Source organism: Eupeodes corollae, chromosome 1 (genome assembly GCF_945859685.1).
Source record: "Eupeodes corollae chromosome 1, idEupCoro1.1, whole genome shotgun sequence".
NCBI lineage: Eukaryota > Metazoa > Arthropoda > Insecta > Diptera > Syrphidae > Eupeodes > Eupeodes corollae.
Window position 1 is genome coordinate 278584001 of NC_079147.1, and position 24393 is coordinate 278608393.

Sequence of the window (24393 nt, forward strand, 5' to 3'; positions counted from 1 at the left end):
TATCCAAAGGGTTGAGACTTAAATGCTAACCTCATACACAATTACGAACCAACAAAAAAAGAGAGAATAAATGTTTCACAATTTTTCAACATGACAATTTATTTTTAACTTTTCATTCAAAATAGGTTTAAGGTGGTCTACATGAGGATACAAAAAGAACAAGTTAAAAACCCTTCCAATAAATGAACACATTATGTGCCTACCGCCTACGTAGGTATAATTTTTTTTCTCTTAAATTTCTGATTAAATAAGTCTTTGTAAATGGAGACCTTTGGGAAAGGCATGACGTTTCGAAAAATTAGAATGTTAATGTCATTTCCTTATTTCAAAATATTTTTTTTAGTTAAGAAAATGTTTATTTTTTTTCTTTAACAAACAAAAATAAATTGGTTTTGAATAAACCTAATGGAGTTTCTTTTTTGAAAAGGTTGCCCCAATTTCATATGTTGTATATTGCATTAAAAGAATTTAAGTTTAAAGTTTAACCTTAAAGAAAGAAGGTTTTTTTAATTTTTGGTTAATACCAAGGAGACTTCCATGTGGTCCTCAGTTCATGTATAGTCCTGTATCATTAAATACAAATTAAAATACAGTGTCTTGCAATAAGTGGTCTTATAAACATAAAGTATTGAAGTTTATTTTATTGTTAAATCAATGTATACCATTAGCGATTGTAGCTCCATGAGAACGACATAATTGTAGAGCATTGGTTTTCACATAGCATAAAAGAATAAAATTCACGACTAATCACACGAAATGGCTCATATATTAAAAAAATTTGTTCTACAATATTTTTTGTATTTTCAGATTTAATATAACATACCTGCACACAAAGTTTGTTGTGAAAAATATAAATGGTATCTGATTTCTCAAAAAAATTAATGTTTCAAAATTTTTATTTGAAAATCGCTGGATCGGTTTTTTTTAATAATTTTTTTAAATATATATTTAGTATATATATTTTCAATATGCAGTTATATAGAGTTTGTTTATATACGTTTTAAGTTTAAATTTAGTAAAAAAGGATGGCCCGTTTTCAAAATATATAATTTTCATATAAAAATAAGTAAATACTTATTTAAAAATTCTAAAAAATACAATGACATTTTTTGATTATTAAATAAAAATAAAAATAAAAATAAAAAAGAGGCTAGGGTGTGACCCACACTGATAACTTTCCATCCCGTCTGTCGATTTGTCTTGCTTAAAAGTTTGTATATATGTATTTGTATCAATTTCTACCAAATTTGGGTACTAGTTTTTGTAGATTTTATAATTTTTGAATAAACGGACTGTTGGATTTTAATATAAAAATTACTGAATATCGAAAACAATATTTCCCGTGAAATAAATAAGTTTGAAGCCAATATTTATAATTTTTGAAAAGCTATTTGAGTCGAAAGTAAATTTTTACCAAGTTTTCAAATCAAATCAAATGGGGTGGCGCAACAGTCCGTTGTGAACCAGGGCCTAGTGACTTACAACTCTCAACCATTCCTGTGTGCGAGTACTGTTATCAGGAATGGAAAGGACCTATTCGACCTTTCTCGAACGGCTAGTTTTGAGAAAGCACTTTTTCATGACAAGAATTACTCTTGAAGGATTTGTCAATTCCTCGCAAGAGCCAGTACCCACGAAAATTATTTTTTTTTTTAAATTAAGGTGGCACAGGCAGGAATTGAACCCAAGAAACCTTGCATGACAGTCCAACGCACTAACCATCATGCCACGGGTACTACTTTACCAAGTTTTAGTATTGTTTTTTTTAGAGTCTTATTTTTTGTAAAAAAAACTGTCAATTCGATTTTTCTCAACATTTCAGAATGTTGAAAACAATATTTCTTATAAGATAAAATAAGTTTGAAGCCTAAAGTTCAAGTTTTTGAAAAGATATTTGAATCGATTTTCAATTTTTACCAACTTCGAGTAATATTTTTTTTAAGATTTTTATTTTTTTATAAAAAAAACCCGTCAATTAGATTTTTCTCAACATTTTAACAGATGTCAAAAACATTATTCTTCGTTGCTCAAAATTGTTTTGGAGATGAAATCATATTTTAGTCGTAAAATTTTGGAGGTGACAATTTTTTTTTCAGTTTTTTTGATTTATAAAAAAACCGTTAGATGTATTTTTTTCAAAAAAAAAAATTTCCTTGATATCACGTTACAATATATTATATAAAATTTTATTCAAGTCTCTAGTGTTTTTGGTTCGTAAGATATTTAAAGTTTACCAAAATTTTCACCTTTTTTTTAAACTGTTATGGTAAAAAAAACCACCCACGCAATTTTGTAGAGAGCCCTTTCTGCATCTTTCTGCTGGATTGTATGTAACAAATTTTTTTTCGAGAAATGTCAAAATTTTCAATTTGACAAAGTGGACCCACTACATTAACTTCCTATGGGAAGTTAATAATAATAAAGACGGTATAAGAGGTAACGACGAACTGAATTCCGCTGTCAGGCAGGATGTTCCATTCAACATGGACGATGAAAGCCAACAATCCCGTCCCCATCCTCATATCTAAGCTGAAGTCTAATAAAGCCGCTGGAGCGGATGGCGTGAATGCAGAGCTCTTTAAAGCAGCTTGAGATAAGTTGGTTAGAAGCATGCACCAGCTTATCTGTAAGATATGGTCGGAAAAAAGCATGCCCGATGAATGGAACCTCAGTATTGTTTGTCCGATCCTAAAGAAAGGAGACCTTCTAAATTGCACCAACTATAGAGGAATCAGTCTACTTAACATCGCCTATAAAATCTTCTCTGCCGTAATATGTGAACGTCTAAAACCCATTGTCAACAACCTGATAGGTCCTTATCAGTGTCGTTTTAGACCAGGAAAGTTGTTGATCAAATATTCACATTACGGCAGATCCTGGAAAAAAACCAAGAACACCAAATCGACACCCACCATCTTTTCATCGATTTCAAGGCCGCATATGACAGCATCTACTTTGACGAGATGTATAGAGCCATGTCTAGTTTGCCAACCTTTATGGAGCAGCGTATATACTCCATGGTCATTGGTCATCCCGCCAAACTCGTCCGTTTGTACAGGATGACCAATGACCATGGAGTATATACGCTGCTCCATAAAGGCTGGCAACAACTTAACAGAACCTTTCGATGTCAAAAAAGGTTTTAGACAAGGTGATGTGCTGTCATGTGATTTTTTAACATTGTACTTAAAAGAATAGTGCAAGGCTCACACGTCAACAATTGAGGCACTATCTTTCAAAAGTCTGTCCAATTACTAGCATATGCTGATGACATTGACATAATCGGAAGAACTCAGCGTGATATCAATGGGGCTTTTGTAAGTATTGAGGCAGAGGCGGCAAAAATGGGTTTAACGGTTAATGAGGGAAAAAAGTACATGCTGTCGTCAAGAAAGGACATACAACACCGACGTCTTGGTCAAAACGTCACCATCGATAGACGTAACTTTGAGGTAGTCAAGGACTTCGTCTACCTAGGCTCCGCTGTAAACGCAGAAAACAACACCAGCGCTGAGATCAAACGCAGAATAACTGTTGCTAACCGCTGTTTCTTTGGACTAAGAAAGCAATTGAGTGGTGAAGTCCTCTCTCGATTATACAATTAAAAAAAATACATAAAATCTTTATTTAAATCGGTAGTACGGTTTAAAGATTATTTCATGTAAATGTTGACCTTGACTGTGCCTCAAATGGTCCATCCGCTAAGTCCAATCTTACCAACGATTCGGCTGCTTTCTCACGAATAAATGCTGTAATGTGGTCTTCCAATGCGTCAATTGAAACATGAGCTTTAACATAGATCCACACAAAATAATCTAAAGGTGATCTAGGCTTCCAATTCGACCATTCTGCTTATTTACGTACGCATTGAGCCAAAAATGAGCTTCGTCGCTGAACACAATGTATCGGAAGAAGCGCTCGATTAACTTCCTTAACAGAGCACGCATTTTGATAATAAAATTCAATAATTTGCAATCGTTGTTCGTTTGTAAGAGGGTTCATGGTTAAATTATAGACCAAACTGAAGATGTTTGACAGTGAAACAAAACATGGAACGTGCATCAGCTGTTTAAACCAGTGTTTCCAGAAAGATAATAGCTAAAAAATCACCATTTATAAGGCTGGAATTCGACATCTTAGGAACTTAAGGCTCGTTTCATACCACACGGTTTTGACTTTACGTAAAAAACCGGACGGAATAAACCGGATCAATGGCTTATTAAACATCGTACGGTTTTAACAGGACGGTAAAACACGATACCCAAAGGGTTCCTGTGCTCAGTATACTTTTCCACAGGTTAAGTTCGAATTCTTACGTCACTAAGTTTATCAAACCGTCCGGCTGCCGTATACTGTAGTGGCAGTAGACAGTTGCTACACGGTGCGGCGGCGAGGCTAATTGTGAAACCATTTTTTTCTTCAGTTGAAAGTCTAACATTTCTGAAAATGGATCGCTAAGCAATCGCACAATGCATTAAAATTGTTAAAACCTATAACAAAAACGGTCATTCTGTCACAGCCGCATATCGTGCTTTAAGAGGAGATTATGGAATACGTTAAAATTCTGAAGAAAGTTCAAGAGACTGGATCGGTTATAGATATTGTAAGGCATATGCATCATGGTTTCGCTTTTACCACTGAAAATACAGCTGCTGTAAGTGAAAGTGTTGCCGAAAATCCGAATGTGTAGATTCCTCATCCCTCTCAGGAATGGGGACTGTCTTACGGCGCATTATGGTTCCATCCCTACATCCATATAAAGTCCAGCTCATACAACAACTATAGCTAGCTGACCATTCACAACTTCGTAGATGCTTCGAATCTAGTAAGTAACTACATCCGAAAAAAGTTACTGTTTGGTGAGCACTTTGGTACGGAGGTGTGATTAGAACTTTCTTTGCCTGCTTTGGAAGAATACGACTTAGAGAACATATGGTTTCAACAAGACGTTCGTACGCCCGTACGTCCGAACGTTCGCTACGTTTTTTCTTCGTCCATAGCTCAAGAACCAGAAGAGATACCGATTTTAAATAAATTTTGTTATACAGATAATAAGGCAAAAAGATACAGAAAGAGCTCTCAAGAAAATTGCGAGGGTGTTTTTTTTACCATAGCAGTTTGAAAAAAAGGTGACAATTTTTGTTAACCCTAAATATCTTACGAACCAAAAACTCTAGAGACTTGAATTAAATTTTATATAATATATTGCAACGTGATATCAAAGAAGTATATTTTTTGAAAAAATCCATTTATCGGTTTTTTTATAAATTAAAAAAACTGCGAAAAAAAATGTGTCACCTCGAAAATTTGTTTATAAAAATTAAATATCTAAAAAAACATTACTCAAATTTGGTAAAAATTGAATATCTATTCAAATATCTTTTCAAAACCTTGAAATTTAGGCTTCAAACTTATTATCTTAGAAACTTCGTTTTCAACATTCTGGAAAGTGTTGAGAAAAATCGAATTAACAGTTTTTTTTACAAAAAATAAAAACCTAAAAAAGAAATGTATAAAAGTTGGTAAAAATTGATTTTCGACTCAATTATCTTTTTAAAAATTGTAGATATTGGTTTAAGGCTACTTTAATCTTTCAAAAAATATTGTTGTTAACACGCAGTAAAATTTTGAAAAAAATCGAATTGACAGTTTTTGTACAAAGAATTAAAAACCTAAAAAAAATTTAACAAAAGTTGGTAAAAATTGGTTTCTGACTCAAATATCTTCTCAAAAATTTGATATATTGGCTTCAAACTAATTTTATTTGCTAAGAAATATTGTTTTCAACATTCGGTAAAATTTAAAAAAAAAATCGAAATGTCAGTTTTTACAAAAAATAGAACTTTAAAAAAAAAACAAAAACTTGGTAAAAATTTACTTTAGACTCAAATAGTTTTTCAAAAATTAAAAATATTAGCTTCAAACTTATTTTATTTTACAGAAAATATTGTTTTCGATATTCAGTAATTTTTATATAAAAATCCAACAGTCCGTTTTTTCATAAAAAATAAAATCTACAAAAAATAGTTCCCAAATTTGGTAAAAATTGATACGAGTACATATAGACAAACTTTTAAGCAAGACAAATCGACAGACGGGATGGGAAGTTATCAGTGTGGGTCGCATCCCAGCTTCTTTTTTTAAGGTTTAAGTGAAATTGTACTATAATTGTAGTAGTACATTCCTTAAACCTGTTTCTAACTTAACAGAGCTACCAAATTCTTTATGAATAGCAGCTGTGTCCAATCTAGATGTAAAATTATTTAGACTCTGATTAAAATAGACTCTGTACAAAACCAAACCACTTGAATCGAACAAATAAGATATATTAATACGTTAATAATAGAGAAATTGCCCATCAAAATAAAGGTTAGGGTTTCGAAGTTTTTAAAAGATATTCAAACTTTAGATGGATCGCAAACTATTTTTACAACTAAACCCAGTTCCAGTCAAAAGTCATGTCAAGCACTTCTCGTCTCCATGCAACTCATTTCTTATTTTGGATACCGAATATCCAGTTATTAATTTCGTTTTTAGTACAGACATTATCTACCTACAATCTTCACATTAACCTACAAATGAAATTCCGTGTTAAAATATAATATATCAACACATGCTTTTTGCTCTCTTAACAAGGACCTTTTATCGCATGGATGCTATCTTGTTTTTTTTTAATTAAAAGATATTTTTGTGATTCTGTACTCACAAGTATATGTATGTAAATCTGCATATACGTATGAAGAAAAGCTTGTTTTTCAAATTTCCATGTCAAAAATCGAACACACACGTGTTAATGAAATGAAAATTTTAATTTTTATTATGCAGTCATCCAGTAAATTAATAAAAAACACTCATTTCCGTTGAATACTTTTCAATTAAAATCTTTTAATTAAAACCTTAAGGTGTTTTATTTTCGTACTCGTATGCATCACTGTTGTTTGTAGAAAGTATATCAGCTGTTTGTGTTTGTAGGGATGTCAATAAGGACAACGAAATCCTTTTCTTCTTTCCTTTTTTTCAAACAAACCAACCAATAAGGACAACAACAACAAAGAACAACAATCATAATGGACGCCTTTATCTTTTGTATTACAGGTGCGAAAACGTAATGACGTGTCCTATAAGACCCATTGGTTCTGGAAACGAACACTGCCCATACGATTGGCTGGCCGTTTACGATGGACGTGACGAACATTCGCCACTTATTGGAAAATTTTGCGGTCTGGGAAAGTTTCCATTTAGTATAATCGGTAAGTTGAGAAAATTCTTTTAACTTTTTTTTATTCTTTTGTTTTGTTCTTTAAAACTTTTTGCATCCGAAAAATAAAAGAGGTAACTCGCTTTGTGTCTATCTCTTGGATGCCAACAAAAATATTTTTCTTGTAATTATATTAATTGAAATATAAAACTGGAAATTCACGGTTTGTATATTTTCCATTTTGTACGAAGCTCTTGTACGACAAAAACAAAAAATAATTTTTTCCTGGCATTTTGACGCTTTCACGTTCGATATGTGTGTGCGTGTGATGTGATTGTGTATGACAACGTCGACTTTTACGTTTAAAAAAAAAAGAGGACGTTATTTTACATATAAACCCACGCTACGCGTACTTACATAGCAATATCCTGACGGAAACTTTAATGCACCAATTACTTTTGGAATAATTTTTCCAACGACTTTTTATTTTATTTTCCATACACTACATACATACGTAAGTTGACGTGGAATGTTTTAAAATATTTCATAAAGAAGGATATAAAATTTCAGTAAACCATATTCCTTGAGGGCTTTTGAAATATTTTTTTTTATTTTTTCATAACAGAAAATATATTCAAGAAACCTTATGGAAAATAAATATATTTAATAAAATAATAATTTTTTTTTTTGAAAAATACAAAAAGAATGAGGACACAAAAATAAGTCAGGATGAAAATGAAAAATAAATTAAAACGGGACGTGAATCTGCCCGCAAACATATACAAACACTCGATTTTACAAAGTTTTTGATGGAATAAAATTAAATTTGTTTTTAAGTGTGTAGTTTCTTTTACATGAAAATAAGCATTATAATTTGTTTTTTAACTTGACTACAGCAAATATTCTGTAATTTAAAGTATGGAGGTATTAAAGTCAGAGACGGACAAGAAAACACTTACGATGTAATTTTAAAGATAATATTTGATGGTTAGAAATAAAAAATAAGTGTGAAGGTTAGGTTACGTTAAAGTGGCTGTTGGTTGGGAAGTCCAACACACTTACACCAAAGTATGGTCCGTTGTGATACCGCATGGATCAGTTGATCAGCTTAACTCGTCGAACCAATTGGAGCTCCGAATGAAGCGTAGGAGACAAATAATGTCAGAATTTTTTAGATCGCTAGTATCGTTGAAGCAGTAGTCTCCAAAGTGGATTATACGTCTTTGTGATAAGGCAGGGCATATGCACAGAAGATGAGAGATTGTCGCCTCCTCCTCCTCGTCCATGCAACTCCTACAAAAATCATTTGCAGGGGCTCCAAGTCGAATAGCATGCCTTCCTATTAAGCAATGCCCAGCAAATGCGCAATCTACTCAGAGAGATTAATTGTTTTGAGCGCCTGGCGCTAAGATTAGGCCAAATTAGTTTTGTCAATAAGTGAGTAAAATCAACTTAAATAGTAAACCTTTAAAATACATTCGATTAGATTCGTAATTGTGTTGTAGAGTATTTTCTAAATCGAATTGAAAGAAAAATAAATAATTATTTTACGTACGATTAAATTTCAGGACGTAAATTTTTTTGGAAAACACACTTTTAAGTCTAAAATCTTTCTAAGTATACACATTTTTTATATTTGATGAGTTTATGGAAGAAAAAAATAATGTTTTTAAAAATAGAAAATAATAAATAAATAATAAAAAAATAAAATTTAGGATTTAAAGGATTTAGTAAGCATTCCCAACTGGGACAATCTCAATGACTTCTACATGAACTTTAACCAATCGCTATGCCCCCTCGATGTTGACGTGGATTACAACGCAGAAAGGCAGATTACAAACTGAATTTTTTGAGAAATGAACAATTTAATCCCGAATAGAGTAAGATCTATCAAATCCAAAAAAATAACTCATAGTTTGGTTCGAGCTGTAAAGAGGTTATTATAATCAAAGACGTAAGTTTCCGCATTTACAAAGCAAACCCCACTGCGGAAAAACAGAATAAATTCAAACGGGTTAAAAAGATCTGTAACGGTCTTATATGAAGCATTTAATTTTTGCATGGCCAAAACTTACTGTGGTAGAAAAATACTATTCTATATGTTAATGTCCCAAAATTGTAAAAATTGCTCATCTTCCAAACCTCGTCCAAAATGACATGCACTTTGTAAGCTCGATTGATAAAGCTAATTTGCTTATAGCACAACTTTCTCTTAATTCGACGCTATCAGAAATATTAATAAATCTTCCTGTTCTTGAGAGCGCAAGCGGTTTTGCGGGACTTTTTTCGCACTCGTGCGGTTGCAAGAGTACTGAAAGACCTTGAATTACACGAAGAGTACAAGAGTACTGAAAGACCTTGAATTACACGAAACCGCTGGCTATTATAGTATCCCCATATTGTTGTAAAGAAGTGTTCTTTAACACTGGCAAAGCCACTTCGTAAGCTTTTTCTACTCTACAAGTTTCTTTCCGAGTGGTTGAAAACAGCATTTTTCCAGGCTGTCCCTAAAAAAGACAAATCGTTTACGACCTTTAACTGTTGTCCAATTGCACTTACGTCCCTTCTTTCCAAGATTATGGAAACGCTGATCAATTATCAGCTCCAGAAATATTTCGAAGATCAAAAGCTTCTTAATGACCGACAGTAAGGCTTTCCCAGAAATAGGTCATAGTTCATCTCACTGAACAGTGGAATGCATTTTTAACCGTTTTGGAGAAAGTAATATTACTGCACTTAATATTTTAAAGTCGTTTGATAAAGTATTCCACTTATCGAAAATGCGTACTTTTGGTATTGACAAATCTATTCTTTGTTGAGTTAGAACTTACGCATCGGGCTGTTCAATTATAGTATATCGTTGGAAGGCTTCAAATCTAATATCAACTAAATAAATGCTGGTGTGCCCCAGGGCTCCGCTTTTTCTCCAACACTCTTCCTTATTTTTATAAATGATCTTGTGAATCTGAAAATTCTGACCCACCTAATTTTTTCGCTCAGCTTTTCATATTTGTTTTTACATTAAATTCTGATCTTGACAGCATTGTCAAATGGACAATCAAAAAACGTGTTGAATTAAATGCTTCGAAAATTCAATGCTGTCTTGTATAGTAAAAGCGTAACCCACCACCAATGCAACTATCCATGTGTCGTATTTGCATCAAGAAGACTTAACAGATGTCAGTTTTAGGTATGTGCATCAGACACCACTTGTTGTGAAGTGATCACATATTTTACTTCGCCCAAAAAGGCTGCTAAGTGTTTAGGTTTTCTAAAACGAAGAAAGTAGGTTTTTACCCCTCCTGATTTAGCTATAATTAACAAATCTTTAGTTCTTCCGAAACTCGAGTTTAATTCTCATATTTGGGCTGCTGATCCAATAACTTACTTTTTGATATAATTGAAAGAGGATCTTTGAAAATTATAGGCCATTGTTCTATTACTGAGACATTTTATCCTCTTGAACACCGTTTCATACTTATCATTGTTTTATTGATATTTTCGCAAACAATGATTTAATGAAATACCAAGTTGTATTTCTCCCCTGATGACACAAGTCAATCGTAATACCCGTATTTATAGGAATGTTCATCAGTTTAACATTTAGTTCAATTTTGGGATTGGGATTCTTTCTTTTGCAACACTACACGAATGTGGAACGTTTTACCTTGCTAAATACTTCCCACTCATTATAATGTGCAGACATTGGAAATTAATTAATTAATTATAATTGTGCCTTCAGAAGAGCTAATTTCCAATTGTTGTCTGAAGATTTAACCATTTATGGAATTACTGATACTTTAGCATTTTCTAATATTGACGAAGCAGTTTCAATTTTTTATAAGATCCTCAATAATTGTTTAGAAAAAAAACTACCTTTTAAGAAATCAAAATAAATACAAACTTGAACCACCCTGGGTACACGAAAGAATTGCGTTTATTTCGTAACAAAAGAAATAAGGCATGGAAAACTTATCTCAAAAGTCTGTCTCCAATCAATTTCTCTATTTATGTTGAATTCTTAAACGAATTTAAGTCTCTTTCAAATTTGTATACGCTAATTACGTTACTGATATGGGCATCCCTTTGAAAGAGAATCCTAAAAAAGTTTGGAAACTTTTAAACTTCAAGAAAAAATCAGATGGTTTTCCAGTTAACTTCACTTACAAGAACCTTTCGTTAGGATAAAATTGTATCGATTTAGCGACAAATTTCCATGAGTCATTTGTTAATTGCCCTCAAGAAGTTGATGAAGTATACTTTCATAATCTTTTTTTTCGCAAACTAGCTGAAGTCACATCTCTGTGCTACAGGATACGCTCCTTGGTCTGTTATCCGCGTTGAATGATGACTGCTCAGCCGGTCCCGATAGTATTAAAAAAGTTTTAGTAGTGCTTTAGTTGAACTCCTTAAGTTCTTATACAAACTGTTTCTAAAAACAGGCCAGTATGTGGAAAAAGTCATTTCTAACACTAATTTTCAAGAATATAATAAACTACAGGCCCATTGCAAAGCTTTCTTGCATTCCTAAGTTTTTTGAACAAGTTGTTTGCGCAAGCGTAGGATTTTTTTAGTAAAAATCTCATTTGCTAACAGCAACATGGTTTTGTGAAAAAAAGATCAAACATATGTTCAAACGCTTCAGAACAAGGTAATGAAGTTGACTGTGTATACATTGACTTTTCTAAAGCTTTTGACCAACTTAGCCACGGAATTATTTTATTTAAACTCAAAGCTCTTAGTTTTCCACCATTTTTCTTAACTGGATCAAATCATACCTTGAAAACAGATCCTATTAGGTAAAATAAAATTTAGAAACCTTTAGTAGCCCAATCTGGTTTACCACAGGGAAGCCATCTTGGCCCTTTTCTGTTCATCCTGTCTATTAACAACGTATCGTCATGGCTACGCTCAAGTAAAGTTCTCATTTTTGTTGATGACACGCAAATTTTTAAGATTATAAAGTCCACCCATGATCATATCCTTTTACAAACCGACATTGATAGTTTCACTTTTTGGTGTGTGATGAGTAGCCTTGCCTCAACCCTTTGAAATGCCAGACGTTGTCGTTGTCTGTGTTAATAGTGGTGCCTAGGTAGACAAAGTCCTTAACTACCTCAAAGTTATAGCTGTCCATGGTGACGTTTTGTCCAAGACAAATTCTTTCCACAACGATGTTGAAGAAGTCGAATGACAGTGCATCGCCTTGTCTAAAACCTTTTTTGACATCAAAAGCATCGGTAAGATCTTTTCCGACCTTGATAGAGCAGCGTGCATTCTTCATCGTCATTCTGCATAAACGGATAAGTTTAACAGGGATGCTAAAACTAGACATTGCTCGGTAGAGCTCTTTCCTATAGATGCTGTCATACGCGTTTTTTCCAAGATCTGCCGTAGTGTGAATATTTGGTTGATAGTGGACTTTCCTGGTCTGAAACCACACTGCTAAGGACCAATCAGGTTGTTGACGAATGGCTTCAGACGTTCACATAATACGGCAGAGAGGATCTTATACGCAATGTTAAGGAGACTGATGCCTTTGTAGTTGGCGCAATTTAGAGGATCTCCTTTCTTATATTGTATCGGCCATACTATGGTGATATTCCACTCATCGGGCATGCTTTCTTCCGACCAAGTTATCGCCTGCTGCTTTGAATAGTTTGGCAGCGATGCCGATGTAGCCGTCTTCACTTCGTCAAGGTCGGGTAGGCGGAATTGTTGATCTGCGTCACCGATGTTAAGTGGTTCTATCTCCCTTACAGCGGAATTCGGTTCGTCATCGCCGTTATATAATTTGGAGAAGTGATCTATTCATATTCTCAGCATCTACTGCGGTTCTACTACGATGTTCCCCTGATCGTGTTTACAGGCTTCGGTTCGTGGCTGGTACCCTTGGGAGGTTTACCTTTTGGTAAAATTTACGAACCTCATTCCTGTTGTGACATCTCTCTATCTCCTCGAGCGACCGCGCGATTCTCAAGCTATCTTGTTTTCCGTCTAAGAAGCCGGTGTTCCTCTCTCCTCTTCTGCTCGTAGAGCTCGCGAGCAGCTCTAGTCCTTTTGTGCAGCGCCGTTTTGTATGCCTCTTGTTTCGCTGCGTGCGCTTGCCGGCATTCGTAGTCAAACCAGGGGTTACGGTGTGGTGGCCGTGTTAAACCTAGTACTTCAGATGCGTCATCTCTGATGGCTGCAAGGCAATGTTGCCACTGGTTTTAAATGCTTAATGCAGGCAGCATAGGACTCCTTAAGAGATTATTAGAGACTCTATCGGAAAAGGACATGGCATTGTAGCCGTCTAACGTGGAATCTTCTCACAGTACTTCCTTGTTTTGCCTTGGATCGGGATATCCGTAGCCGTACCTTGGCTACAACGAGGTAGTGGTCCGAGTCAATGTTGGCCTCTCGGAATGTTCGGATATCCTATATACTGGAGAAGTCTCGTGCATCGATTCAATGTGGTCAATCTGGTTGACGGTTGATTGATCAGGAGATTTCCATGTCCCCTTGTGGATATTAAGATGCGTGAACTGCGTACTAGCTACCAGAACGTCTCGCCCCGTAGCGAAATCGACCAGCCTCAATACGTTGTCGGAGGTGGTGTCATGCAGATGTCTTCTCTTCCTAGCTTGGCATTAAAACCTCCAAAGACAATTTTAATGTCATAGCCAGGGTACTGCTCATGTGTCTTGTCCGAGCGCTCGAAGAATATGTCTTTGGTGTCTTTATCTTTTTTCTCTGTTGGGGCATGCGCTCATATAAGGCTTATGTTGGCGAATTAGGCTTGATGCGGATTGTCGTGATGCGCTCGCTCACACTGTTGACACTCAAGACTTTTGGCCTAAGTCTAGTTCCAACAACTTATCCACACCCAAATAGACGCTGTCTTTGTTCTCGGTAGCAGTTGCCGTAGTATATATCACAGTCTTTTAGTTTGCATTTGCCCGGTCCATCCCATTGCACTTCTTGGACGGCGGTAATATCTGCCTTGCAGCAGTTTAGGGCTTCCGCTAATTGTTCGGCTCCACGTGGTCTGTTAAGGGACCTACCATTCCACGTACATATCCGAAGTTCGTTGACCTTATTTCGTTTGCGTGTTCACGGCGGCGGGTAGGTGAGAGTAGGAGTACGAGTTGATAGACAGAGGTGGGTTTTGAGACAAAACCTGTGGACGCTTGTGTCCTCTTGAATGCACATGTGTACCATTTGAATATCATGTGAAAAAGATACTGATAACTTTTTAGTTTTTACACCACGATGCGTAATATTTAATTCAATTGAAGTCGATTGCGTTATTAGTTCTTGAGTTACTCAGGGTCAGCAACATTTGTCGAATTCGATATCTTTTTTCATTTTTTCATACATTTTATTTAAATATGTGTATTGAAAAATATAAAAATTACTTTAAGAACAAGTATATTTCTTTTATTTGGGGGTGTAGCTCAAGTTGTTGTTAAGTTTGGAAATAAGTGAAAACAAGATTTTCAAAACTTTGAGACGTATTTAGAGTCAATTGAAATCTCATAAAAAATACCAGATTTTTAAAAAGTCGTTATAGAACTTCTTGTTAAAAACTATGACTAGGTATAAAGAATTAATTTCAAAAATTCGAACAAATTAAAAACTATAAGATAAAATTCAAATTCAGGACATTTAAATTCTTTGGAAAAATATTGTTTGATTTTTGCATCAAACAACAAGCTTAGCTTTGTTTACCAGTTTTATTTTGATGACAAATTTAATTTTATAACTTGAATTATTGTGAATTAACATGTAACTCATAACTTGCTCGATAATCTATTTAATTCCATTTATGAAAAGGTTCTTAAATATTATTAATAATTTTTACGATCCAACGCCTTACAGGTCACTTTAATTTATTAAAATAAATAATAAAAACCAAAACAGATTGTCATGCCTTCCATACTAATGTATGTTGTTGTTGTTGTATATTTACTGTCATACAGTATGACCACTTTACTATTCATGACACCTCTATATTGCCCTATAGCTTTCAAACACACCGTCCATAAGGACATTTAGGTATTATATTATAAATTAATTCATTCATAACGATTGACATTATGTATATCATGAGTAGGTGGTATATATAACCTACAACTTTCATTATATTTTCATACTCACATAATCTGCAGTCCATAATATTGGAGTAATCATGGAACATTCCATAATTTCAATTAAATGCTTCTAATTTATGCAAGGGTAGGTATGTGACAGCAATCAATATTATAATTTATATGTGTCATCAGTAAGGCTGAACAGAAGAAATTAAAAAACAAGAGGTCACATACCTTTTCCTCCCACACATTGTACTGTGCCTTACATGACATTCCACACACTCCCACTCACCCCAATAATAGGGGTTGATTCGTATTATTATATAAATGAAACCTTTATCCTGTAAGTTTCGCATTTCTTGTAAGCGGCCGGTGGTGTGGCGCTTTCACATTAAACCTTTCCAAAACTCGATGCTCGATCTCTCACCAGCACCATCAGCAATAGCAAAAGTACCATCGCAACGGTCTACGATTACCCGTCCGTACTCATATATCGTCCTGAACACTCCAATGAATGCTAATTAAAATTCCGTTCTGACAAATATGCGAAGTCGAATGAATGTCCTGTTGGTATAGCCTATCCCATCTATCCATCCTTCATGTATAAATATATGCATGTAGGTAAATGCAATAAACAGCAACACGCATGGAACATCCACCTTTATATTGACTATAAGAGAACCGTTCATTTACTACGAACATTGGCGCTGAAGCTGACTGTAGATTACCATTGCAATCACATTCATTTGCATATTCAATGTAGATGTACCACCTCACCTTTATCCTTTATGCTGTAGCCGTGCATCCATTTGGCACCCAATTCATATGATGATGTAACTCATATCGCATTTTCAGTTGTTTCAGCATTATATCTGTCAATCTATCTGTCAGGCTTGCCAGAATACCGGATCGGGATATTTTTCTTAAATTTAACTCCTTTTTTTTAAAAAACATGTACCTACTGCTAACAAAAAAATTAGTTGGACAGTTGAGTACTATGATTCCTTAAGGACTATCATAGTTATGGACTTATGTTTGACAGTTAAAAATGTTAACCGTTTTAATATTGACACCTCATTTACTATTTATATTTTATTTTCCATTGTTTTTAATTTGTTGGTAAAATAAATTCTAATTGAAGGCACCAGTTTTTTGTAATGAAATTGGGCTACAAATATTTTAATAATTGGGCTATCCAACTATTTTATTACATGGCAACCCTTTTATCTGTAGATATCTTTATATGTATGAATTGATGTGTATAAAATGTATAATTGTATTTTCAGGTACATCCCAATACATGTATGTTGAATTTGTGTCATCTCCCGCTGGACCACTACTGAATACGGGATTCCATTTTAATGTTGGAAATTGGCCAGGACACGTGGAGACGGCAGGCATTAAACATGGTATATGTGATTGGCTATTAAGTTCGGATGCTTTAAAGGACAGCAGTGCATCGGAGGGTATATTCCTTAGTATCGCGCATTGGTATCCACCGAATACATCTTGTAGTTATCACATTAAAGGACGAACTGGAGAAATTGTCAGATTGTACTTTCCAAGGTAAGTTTGCTGCAGGTGTATATGAGTATAGTAGGCCTCTGGGTGGTTAGAGGAATGGGTAATGTTGACGTTTGATGTTTGACGTTGTGGGTTTCTGAGGCTATGGTTATATTATGTATGTTGTGGGGATTTCATGCTGATTGCAACCAATATTTTTCGTCTTTTTTTTTTTGTTGGCTTCAAGTTAAGTTTATAAGTATAAAACGTGTTTTTTAATTCTATTTTCTCGGAAAACGTACTTTTGAAAGATTTCATTGCAGAATGAGATTTGTGGCGGATTTTTCTTGGAAGTAACATTTTTCAGGTTATGAGTTTTATTTTTACTTTATTCATGGTTTTATATTGTTTTAACGAAATATAAGGGAAGTTTTCTATTACATTAAGACATTTAACCGTTTTTTTTTTAATTCAAGGATTTAAATAAAGAAATGAAAACTTACTCTAGGCATAAGGCTACAGCCTAAGATAGTAATCCTACCTATGAACTGAACTTAAGCTTATATTTCCACAAAATCGAAAAGAAACAACTAAACTTAGATAGTGTTAAAAGTTGAGGGGTTTCCCACATATTTCGTGTATATTAAGTCTATTGATCTATGGGCTTTAACTTCAAGGGAAGTTGCCATTTCAAAAAATAACATTTTTATCATCCATATAATATTTACTGTTCCTTGTACCTTTTCTATTAGAAAATGTTTTCCCTATGAGCCTGTTTAGATTTTTGAATGAATTAAGTTCAACGCCATTTCGAAAATTGTATTAGTTCCAATTTATTCAACGAAACCTCAAATATAAAGTAAGACTTCGTTGATCTAAAAGTGTTATTTTATAACTGGTATCAATTTAGTTCTAACACGTTTTTAAAAATAACTCTAATTTTGAGATTGTCACCTTTCAAAATTAGAATTAATTTAAAATAAAACACTTATAAAGGGGTTTTCAATTAGCGTGGGTAGATTTTAGTGCCCCGTGGAGGCCATTTTGTTTTGATGACATCTGTCGAATCTGTTGTTTATTATTTAGTTATTATTATAATGCCAAATCATCATGGCAAGTTACACGATTGAACAGAACGATCAAATAATAAAACTCTATTATCAAAATCATTGCACCCATTTTACGGTAGACGTGGGGACCCTTCACAGTTGACTCTTCAACATTTGGTGGCCAAATTTGAGACGACCGGTTCAGTAAACATTCAGCCAACACTCGATCTTTCAAGGAACGCTAGATCGGCCCAGAACATCGCCGCGGTCCTTGAAAGTGTACAGCAGAAATCGAGGCAGTCTATTCCTCGCCGTGCACAAGAACTCGGCCTTTCACAGACTTGACGCATTCATTTGTTCGATGAGTGGGCTTCGACTCGTTTGGAAGAGGACCTATTTGGTTAGGCCTATGGCCATCTACCAGACTGACATTTTTGGGTTTAAATACAATATTATAGCAATACCTAGATTTCTATCTAAAAAATCTTCATTTATTATACAATTCCTGTAACGAAGAGCAGAGACAGTTTCTGTTTAGTATGGCAATAAGCTCGGCTTAATTAAGGCTTTGTTTCCAAAATATTTTACCCTGAACTCTTTCATGATTGGATAGATCGCAATACAATTGCAATTGCAAAGTCTACAAAGTTAGGGTAAATCTGGGCAATGAGGCATGAAGTTAAGTTTGAGTAATTCGCCCCTCGTTTTAAAAATAGTGCTACTTTTATTTAATGACATGGTATTAAGAAAGTATGTATTGTTACCAATACAGAAGTTTAAAGGCTTATAATAACATCTAAAAAGCGATGAACGGGCCTCAGATGCGTTTCTGTTGTACAAGATCTAGCCATATTTTTCTAAAAGGATATCAAACTTTTTCCTCAGCAGGGAAGGTTGTTCATTTTGAGTTACCATCAGATTCATACTGCAGTTATACGCCAAACTTTCAAATTCCGTCGACATATGTTCTGCCGCCATAATTGAACACTTCTGTATGACTTTGGGTACTCTTGCATTATTCATTTGTAAGACTTTGGCAATATAATTGAAACTCATGCTAAGAGTTTCCAATATCATGGGAGGCAGCCCTGTTACCAGATAAAGCATGTAGTTTGGGTATTTCTCGGAAGCTTCAAAAGAACAGCAACCCCAAACCTGAGCTCCATACAATAAAATCGATGCAGCTGTGGAGCGGAAAAGTTTGTGTTCTGTACTATAGTCAATGCAGGCACTTTTGAAGCAGCGTTCCCTCACAGTTTAAATTGCACGTTTTGCCTCCGTTTTTTCATATTTAGATTCGAAGTAATTAGAACTCGCAGATATTTATACTCTCAAACAATTTCGTCTGCCTCCTTATTGAATGTCCACTTTTCGTTTCTTGCAGTCCTGCCGCCACCCGCTCTAAATATCATTATCTTGGATTTTGATAGATTTATGTCGAGATTCCAGCGATTACAATACTCGTTTAGCCTATTCATCATCATTTGCAGTCCATCCACCGTCTCTGTCGTCTGCATACAAAAGTGCCGAACACAATTCCGCCTTTGACCACATCTGTTATGTCGTTTATAAACAAATTAAAGAGCAAAGCACTCAGTATACACCCTTGCTTGAGACCCATTTCCGTGCGAAACTCTGCCGAGACAGACGCTCCATCCCATATGTATGCAGTTTTCATTGCGTACAAGGTTTCAGAATATTCATTGTTTTACTCGACAGTCCAATGGCATACAGCTTAAAGAAAAGCACTTCACGAACGATAGAGTCGAATGCTGCTTGAAAGTCCACAAAGAATACATATAGTTTTCTTTTTCTCCTGATATTTGAATCGGCATGTTGCACAGTGAGAATATGAGATCCGTTGTGGAACAGTTCTTTCTGAAACCGGCCTGATATTCAGAGAGTATACTTTTTCTCCTCACCCATTCGGACATTCTATTCTCAATAAGCCCAGCGAGCGAACAGCTTTCCATTTGTGGAAAAATTATTGATTTTCTGAAACTTTCGGGAACTATAGCGTTTTCGAAAAGTCGGTTAAATTCTTTAGTAAACAGCAATAAAAATTCATAAGTTGCTTGCTTATAGTGCTCAAAAAGAATACGACAATCTCCTGGCACCTTATTCACTTTAGCTTTCTCAATAACTTCTTTTAATTCATTTATTGAAAACGGTGCATCTAGAAATTCATCTGTAATTAAATTGGCTGCGTATAGTACCAATGGTGATCTTATCATTGCGTTCAGAAGCTTTTTGAAGTGATCGCTTAGATTTTGCGCTTGTAATCCTAGAGCAATGATATTCGTGTTTCCATTTAAGGTTTTTACAGCCTTATAGAATTCGGCAGAGCTACGGGTGTGATTGATACCCATTACTGTCACTTGCTCAAAGGCACATTTTTATACTGCACATACTCTTTTGAATTCAATATTTGCCTCGGAGTACAGTTTTTTAAAAACAGGCAAGTTTCGTGACCGTAATAGCTTTAAAAATTTGAATGGTATATATCTAGCTTTTAAGCATTCAGAATCAAACCACTTTTGCTTATAATTGGTTTTATGTTTTGCTTGTTGGTTTTGTGGGTTCGCTTTTTTGATGGTCTGCGTTAAAACCGATATATCTACGAGTTAGTTTAGTTCTTGAAGTTCTCTACTTTCTTTTGTCATGTTTTCTTGGAACTTGCTTTTATTTCTTTCATTCCAGCGCATTTTCGGGATAAGATTCAATTTTTTTGCGCCGGTTGGTGTTTCTGTTCGCAATTTTGTAAAAGTAACTTCAAGCGGCATGCGATCAGAGAAATTCTGAGTTCGTACTCTGAAATCACTCACAATATTGTTCCACATTCCAGATACAAAACAGTAGTCTATTAAAGAGCTATCTTGACCTCTTATAAATGTAAGCTCATCCTCTGAATCTCCTGTGCATCTACCATTCAAACACAGGCAACTGTGTGCAGAAAAAAATTTTTTGTGACAAGCCAACCCTATAATTAAAGTCGAAAAATTGACATTTTGCAGATTCTCGCTTACTTTTTCAAGTCGGATTGCCAGTTACTACAATTTATATGAAAAGGGACTATGCACACTGTATCACTTCCAAGTTTAATATCCATCACGTAAGAATTAACAGATCTTCTAAAACTCATATCTATTTCACATACATTTCGACGATAACCATAAAATACACTTCCGCTGCCTCGACCATAGTTAGCTGTTCTGATTGTGTTTACCCATTGTATATTCCACTTTTATTAATTTGTTCCCCTGTGAGCATTTTTTAGATTTTTTAATCATTTAAGGGCAACGAAATTTCGAAAAATGAACTAATTTTAATTTATTCTTTAAAACATCATCATCTATACATCGTTGATATAAAAATTCAAAACAAGTCATATTCTACATCACTGATCGACAAGATCTTGTAGGTGTTATTAATTTATTTCGAAACCTTTTTAAATTTACTTTATATAACCTCGTAGTGTAGAGATTATCAACTTTTATAATTCGAAATCTGTAATCTTTCTATCGTCAATTGTTTACCTTCACCTGTTCTTAAAATTTAACCCACAAATAAATACCTTCGAACCATTTATACTACGACGCTTATTAACATATAAAAATAAGGACTTAATTGTATCCACAAATACATAAATATTCGAAAGAATATTATGTCTTGAAAACACATATTTGTTTAAACAAAAATGCCGGCGTAAAAAATAACTCTAAATGTTTATCTTTTTTTAACCATCATGAAATTTTAGACTTATAATTATTTGTCTAGTAACTAATTTCGATTTCCGGAACCTAATGAAGAAAATTAAAATTGTGTCTTGAAGATAAAGACTTGCCAAATCATCATAAGATCTCGTATTTCTTAAAAACATCGTTTTAGTTGTTTTTTTTTTGTTTTTAAAGAGCTCCTAATGTGATAGAAGTACTTTAAAGTGAGATTTGAATGTTGGAATATTAAAATCAACACAAGAACATATTTTTGTCTTCTGACAACAAACTAGAAAATTTTTTTTTTTTTTTGTACTGTGGGCTCAGAGCTGAATTAAAACAAATCCAACCTAAGGTTTGTGCTAAAAAATATATCCAATAAATTTATGAAGACATTCATAAAAATAACCACCTTTATGTTGAACACTGCTCTAATTGCAGAACAACATCTATAACATTGCTTCCAGCTATCAAATAAACGAGAACAAAATATGTACATTGATGCTTATCAAAAAATGGTTTTCCATTTCGAATGAACAATTTCAATTCCGTTGATTATCAATTTGTTCAAACTTCTTCGTCAGTAAAAATACCCTTTAGTCGTTGTTTTGCATCATCACGACAATCTCTACCAGATTAGTTAAAATTTGGCCAAAAACAACTTTATACATAGAAAATCTGAATTGTAAAATGCATTCCCTCTATAAAGCTCAAAATTCAATTGTATTTGCCCTTCAATAGTTTCAACATTTCACCCCCTTTACCATCCCCTAAAAAAATGAAAAAGAAAAAACGAAATATCCAACATAGTCTGCAAAATTTAACAAAAGTTTGTGCTCTTCATTTAACTTTAAAATTAAACTTCATTGTTATTATCCATAGGAAACAATGTAGATATTCCAATTCAGCCCTTTAATACATGCTGTTACCACGTTATGCACTTGCTGATTGCCGCATAACCCATATCATGGTCATGAGGTTCTACCTTATAACCTATGGGTAAGTTAACTACCCCAATTCTCAACCCTATACACATACGGTCGGTTCTCTCATATTTGATACTGAAATAACAACAATTTCACAAACAACAACAATAACAACAACAACATGTACAACAACAAGCTGCAAGGACGGACGGGACGTCCAACTGAACTCTATAGCCAACAAACGGCAACGTGTGAATATGAAATTATTAAAATTTGTGCTGTGCAAGTGCATGCTTCCCAGATGCCACGTCCTACAACAGCTGTGTTTGTAGATAAAATTGTGTGATGCAGAAACTGTGTACGACATTATTGTTTCATCATATACAGTTAACTTTTAGGAAAAGAAAAGGTGACCAGGGTAGTGTGTTTTTTTTTTAAATAAAAATACACTCTAGTTTCTAGTACATGGTTGTGGTTTTCTTCTAGTTCAAAGTATAACAGAGACTTTTTCGGTTTCATGGTTTCAAAACTGAATCCAGCGAAATATCATCTCATATTTTTTTTTTTTTCCAGGGATAGTTTCAATAAAAGGGTATCCTATAAAAATATACATTTTGTCCTTATTTCTATAGAAAAGCTTTATAAACATTTTGAAGACAACGAAATTCGACAGATGGTGGTTTAAATAAATAAGTTTACTAATTTACCGAAGATAGTACCCGTATGATTGTTAGTGCGTTAGACTGTTATGCAAGGGGACTTGGGTTCAATCCCTGCCTGTGCCATCTAAAGTCTTTTCACGAGTACTGCTTCTTGCGAGGAATTAACAAATTCTCCAAGAGTAACTCTTGTCATGAAAAAGTGCTTTCACAAATTAGCCGTTCGGATTCGGAATATAAACTGTAGGTCTCCTCCATTCCTGACAACATTACTCGCACACAGGAATGGTTGAGAGTTGTAAGTCACTAGAGCCTGGTTCTTCATGGACTGTTGCACCACCTAATTTATTTTATTTTATTTACCCAAGATTTGGAAAGCGAAATTTAATAAAAAAAGGTCCCAAAATTAAATGGTTTGTCCTAATTTAAGTATAAAAGTTTTCGAATCTATTAAAGAAAACGAATTTTGACAGCTTACTTATTTAAGGTTGCGGTATTAGGGCCTCAATCAACAAACTTCTTTATCTACTTCGGACCTAGTTAGATGTCTCCATTTGCAAACTCCAAGTTGGGTCCACTTTCCACTTCTGAGAGGCATCTGATCCGCTGTCTTGCTCTACAGTTTTGTCCTTTGGGTGTCGATTTGAAGACTTTCCGGGTATGAGCATTGGTTTCCATGGGCTCTTTAATATGACGCAGCGATCTGAGCCGTTGGACTTTTATCCTTCAGCTCATTGTTCCATCTTCTCCTCTATTCACCTTCTATACATACGGGATCGTAGATCAAGCGAATAACTTTTCTCTCGAAATGACTCAAGGTGCTTTCATCCGCAGGGCAAGTTTAAAATTGTATATAGCTTCACTTTATTTGCTCAAAGTAACAGCGGTTAGCAAGAGTAAATTTTCGTTGGATCTCAGCGTTGGTGTTGTTTTCGTTCATACCGGAGCCTAGGTAGACAAAGTTATTGACATTGTTTTAGTTCAATCGCCGTTATACAGTCTGAAGAATATTCTCATCGTGGAATGTGGTTCCTTTCATCCTTGCAGCCTTCGATTCGAGATTCTTGTACTTGTAAATTTCGTTTCACCTGCACATAAAACATTCGGACTTAATTTCTGCTTTTTAATCTCTCAACACCTTCGACCGCAGGCTTTTCATGCTTTCTATTTGTATTTGAGAGTTTTAATAAAAACGTCCCAAAATTTAAACAGGATTTAATGAGAGCCTAAAAGAGTTGTTTGTTTTGAAAGCTGACAGTGTAAATAA

At 34.4% G+C, this 24393-nt stretch overlaps 1 protein-coding gene across 1 annotated transcript in view; it reads left to right on the top strand.

The window, feature by feature from the left end:
• The window catches only part of LOC129950749 (uncharacterized), a 117088-nt gene that overhangs the window by 84560 nt on the left and 8135 nt on the right, over nucleotides 1-24393 (top strand). Inside the window, exons 5-6 of the mRNA XM_056062672.1 lie at nucleotides 7096-7250; nucleotides 16560-16839. Of these exons, the coding sequence (XP_055918647.1) occupies nucleotides 7096-7250; nucleotides 16560-16839 (435 nt within the window). The remainder of the gene's footprint in view (nucleotides 1-7095; nucleotides 7251-16559; nucleotides 16840-24393) is intronic.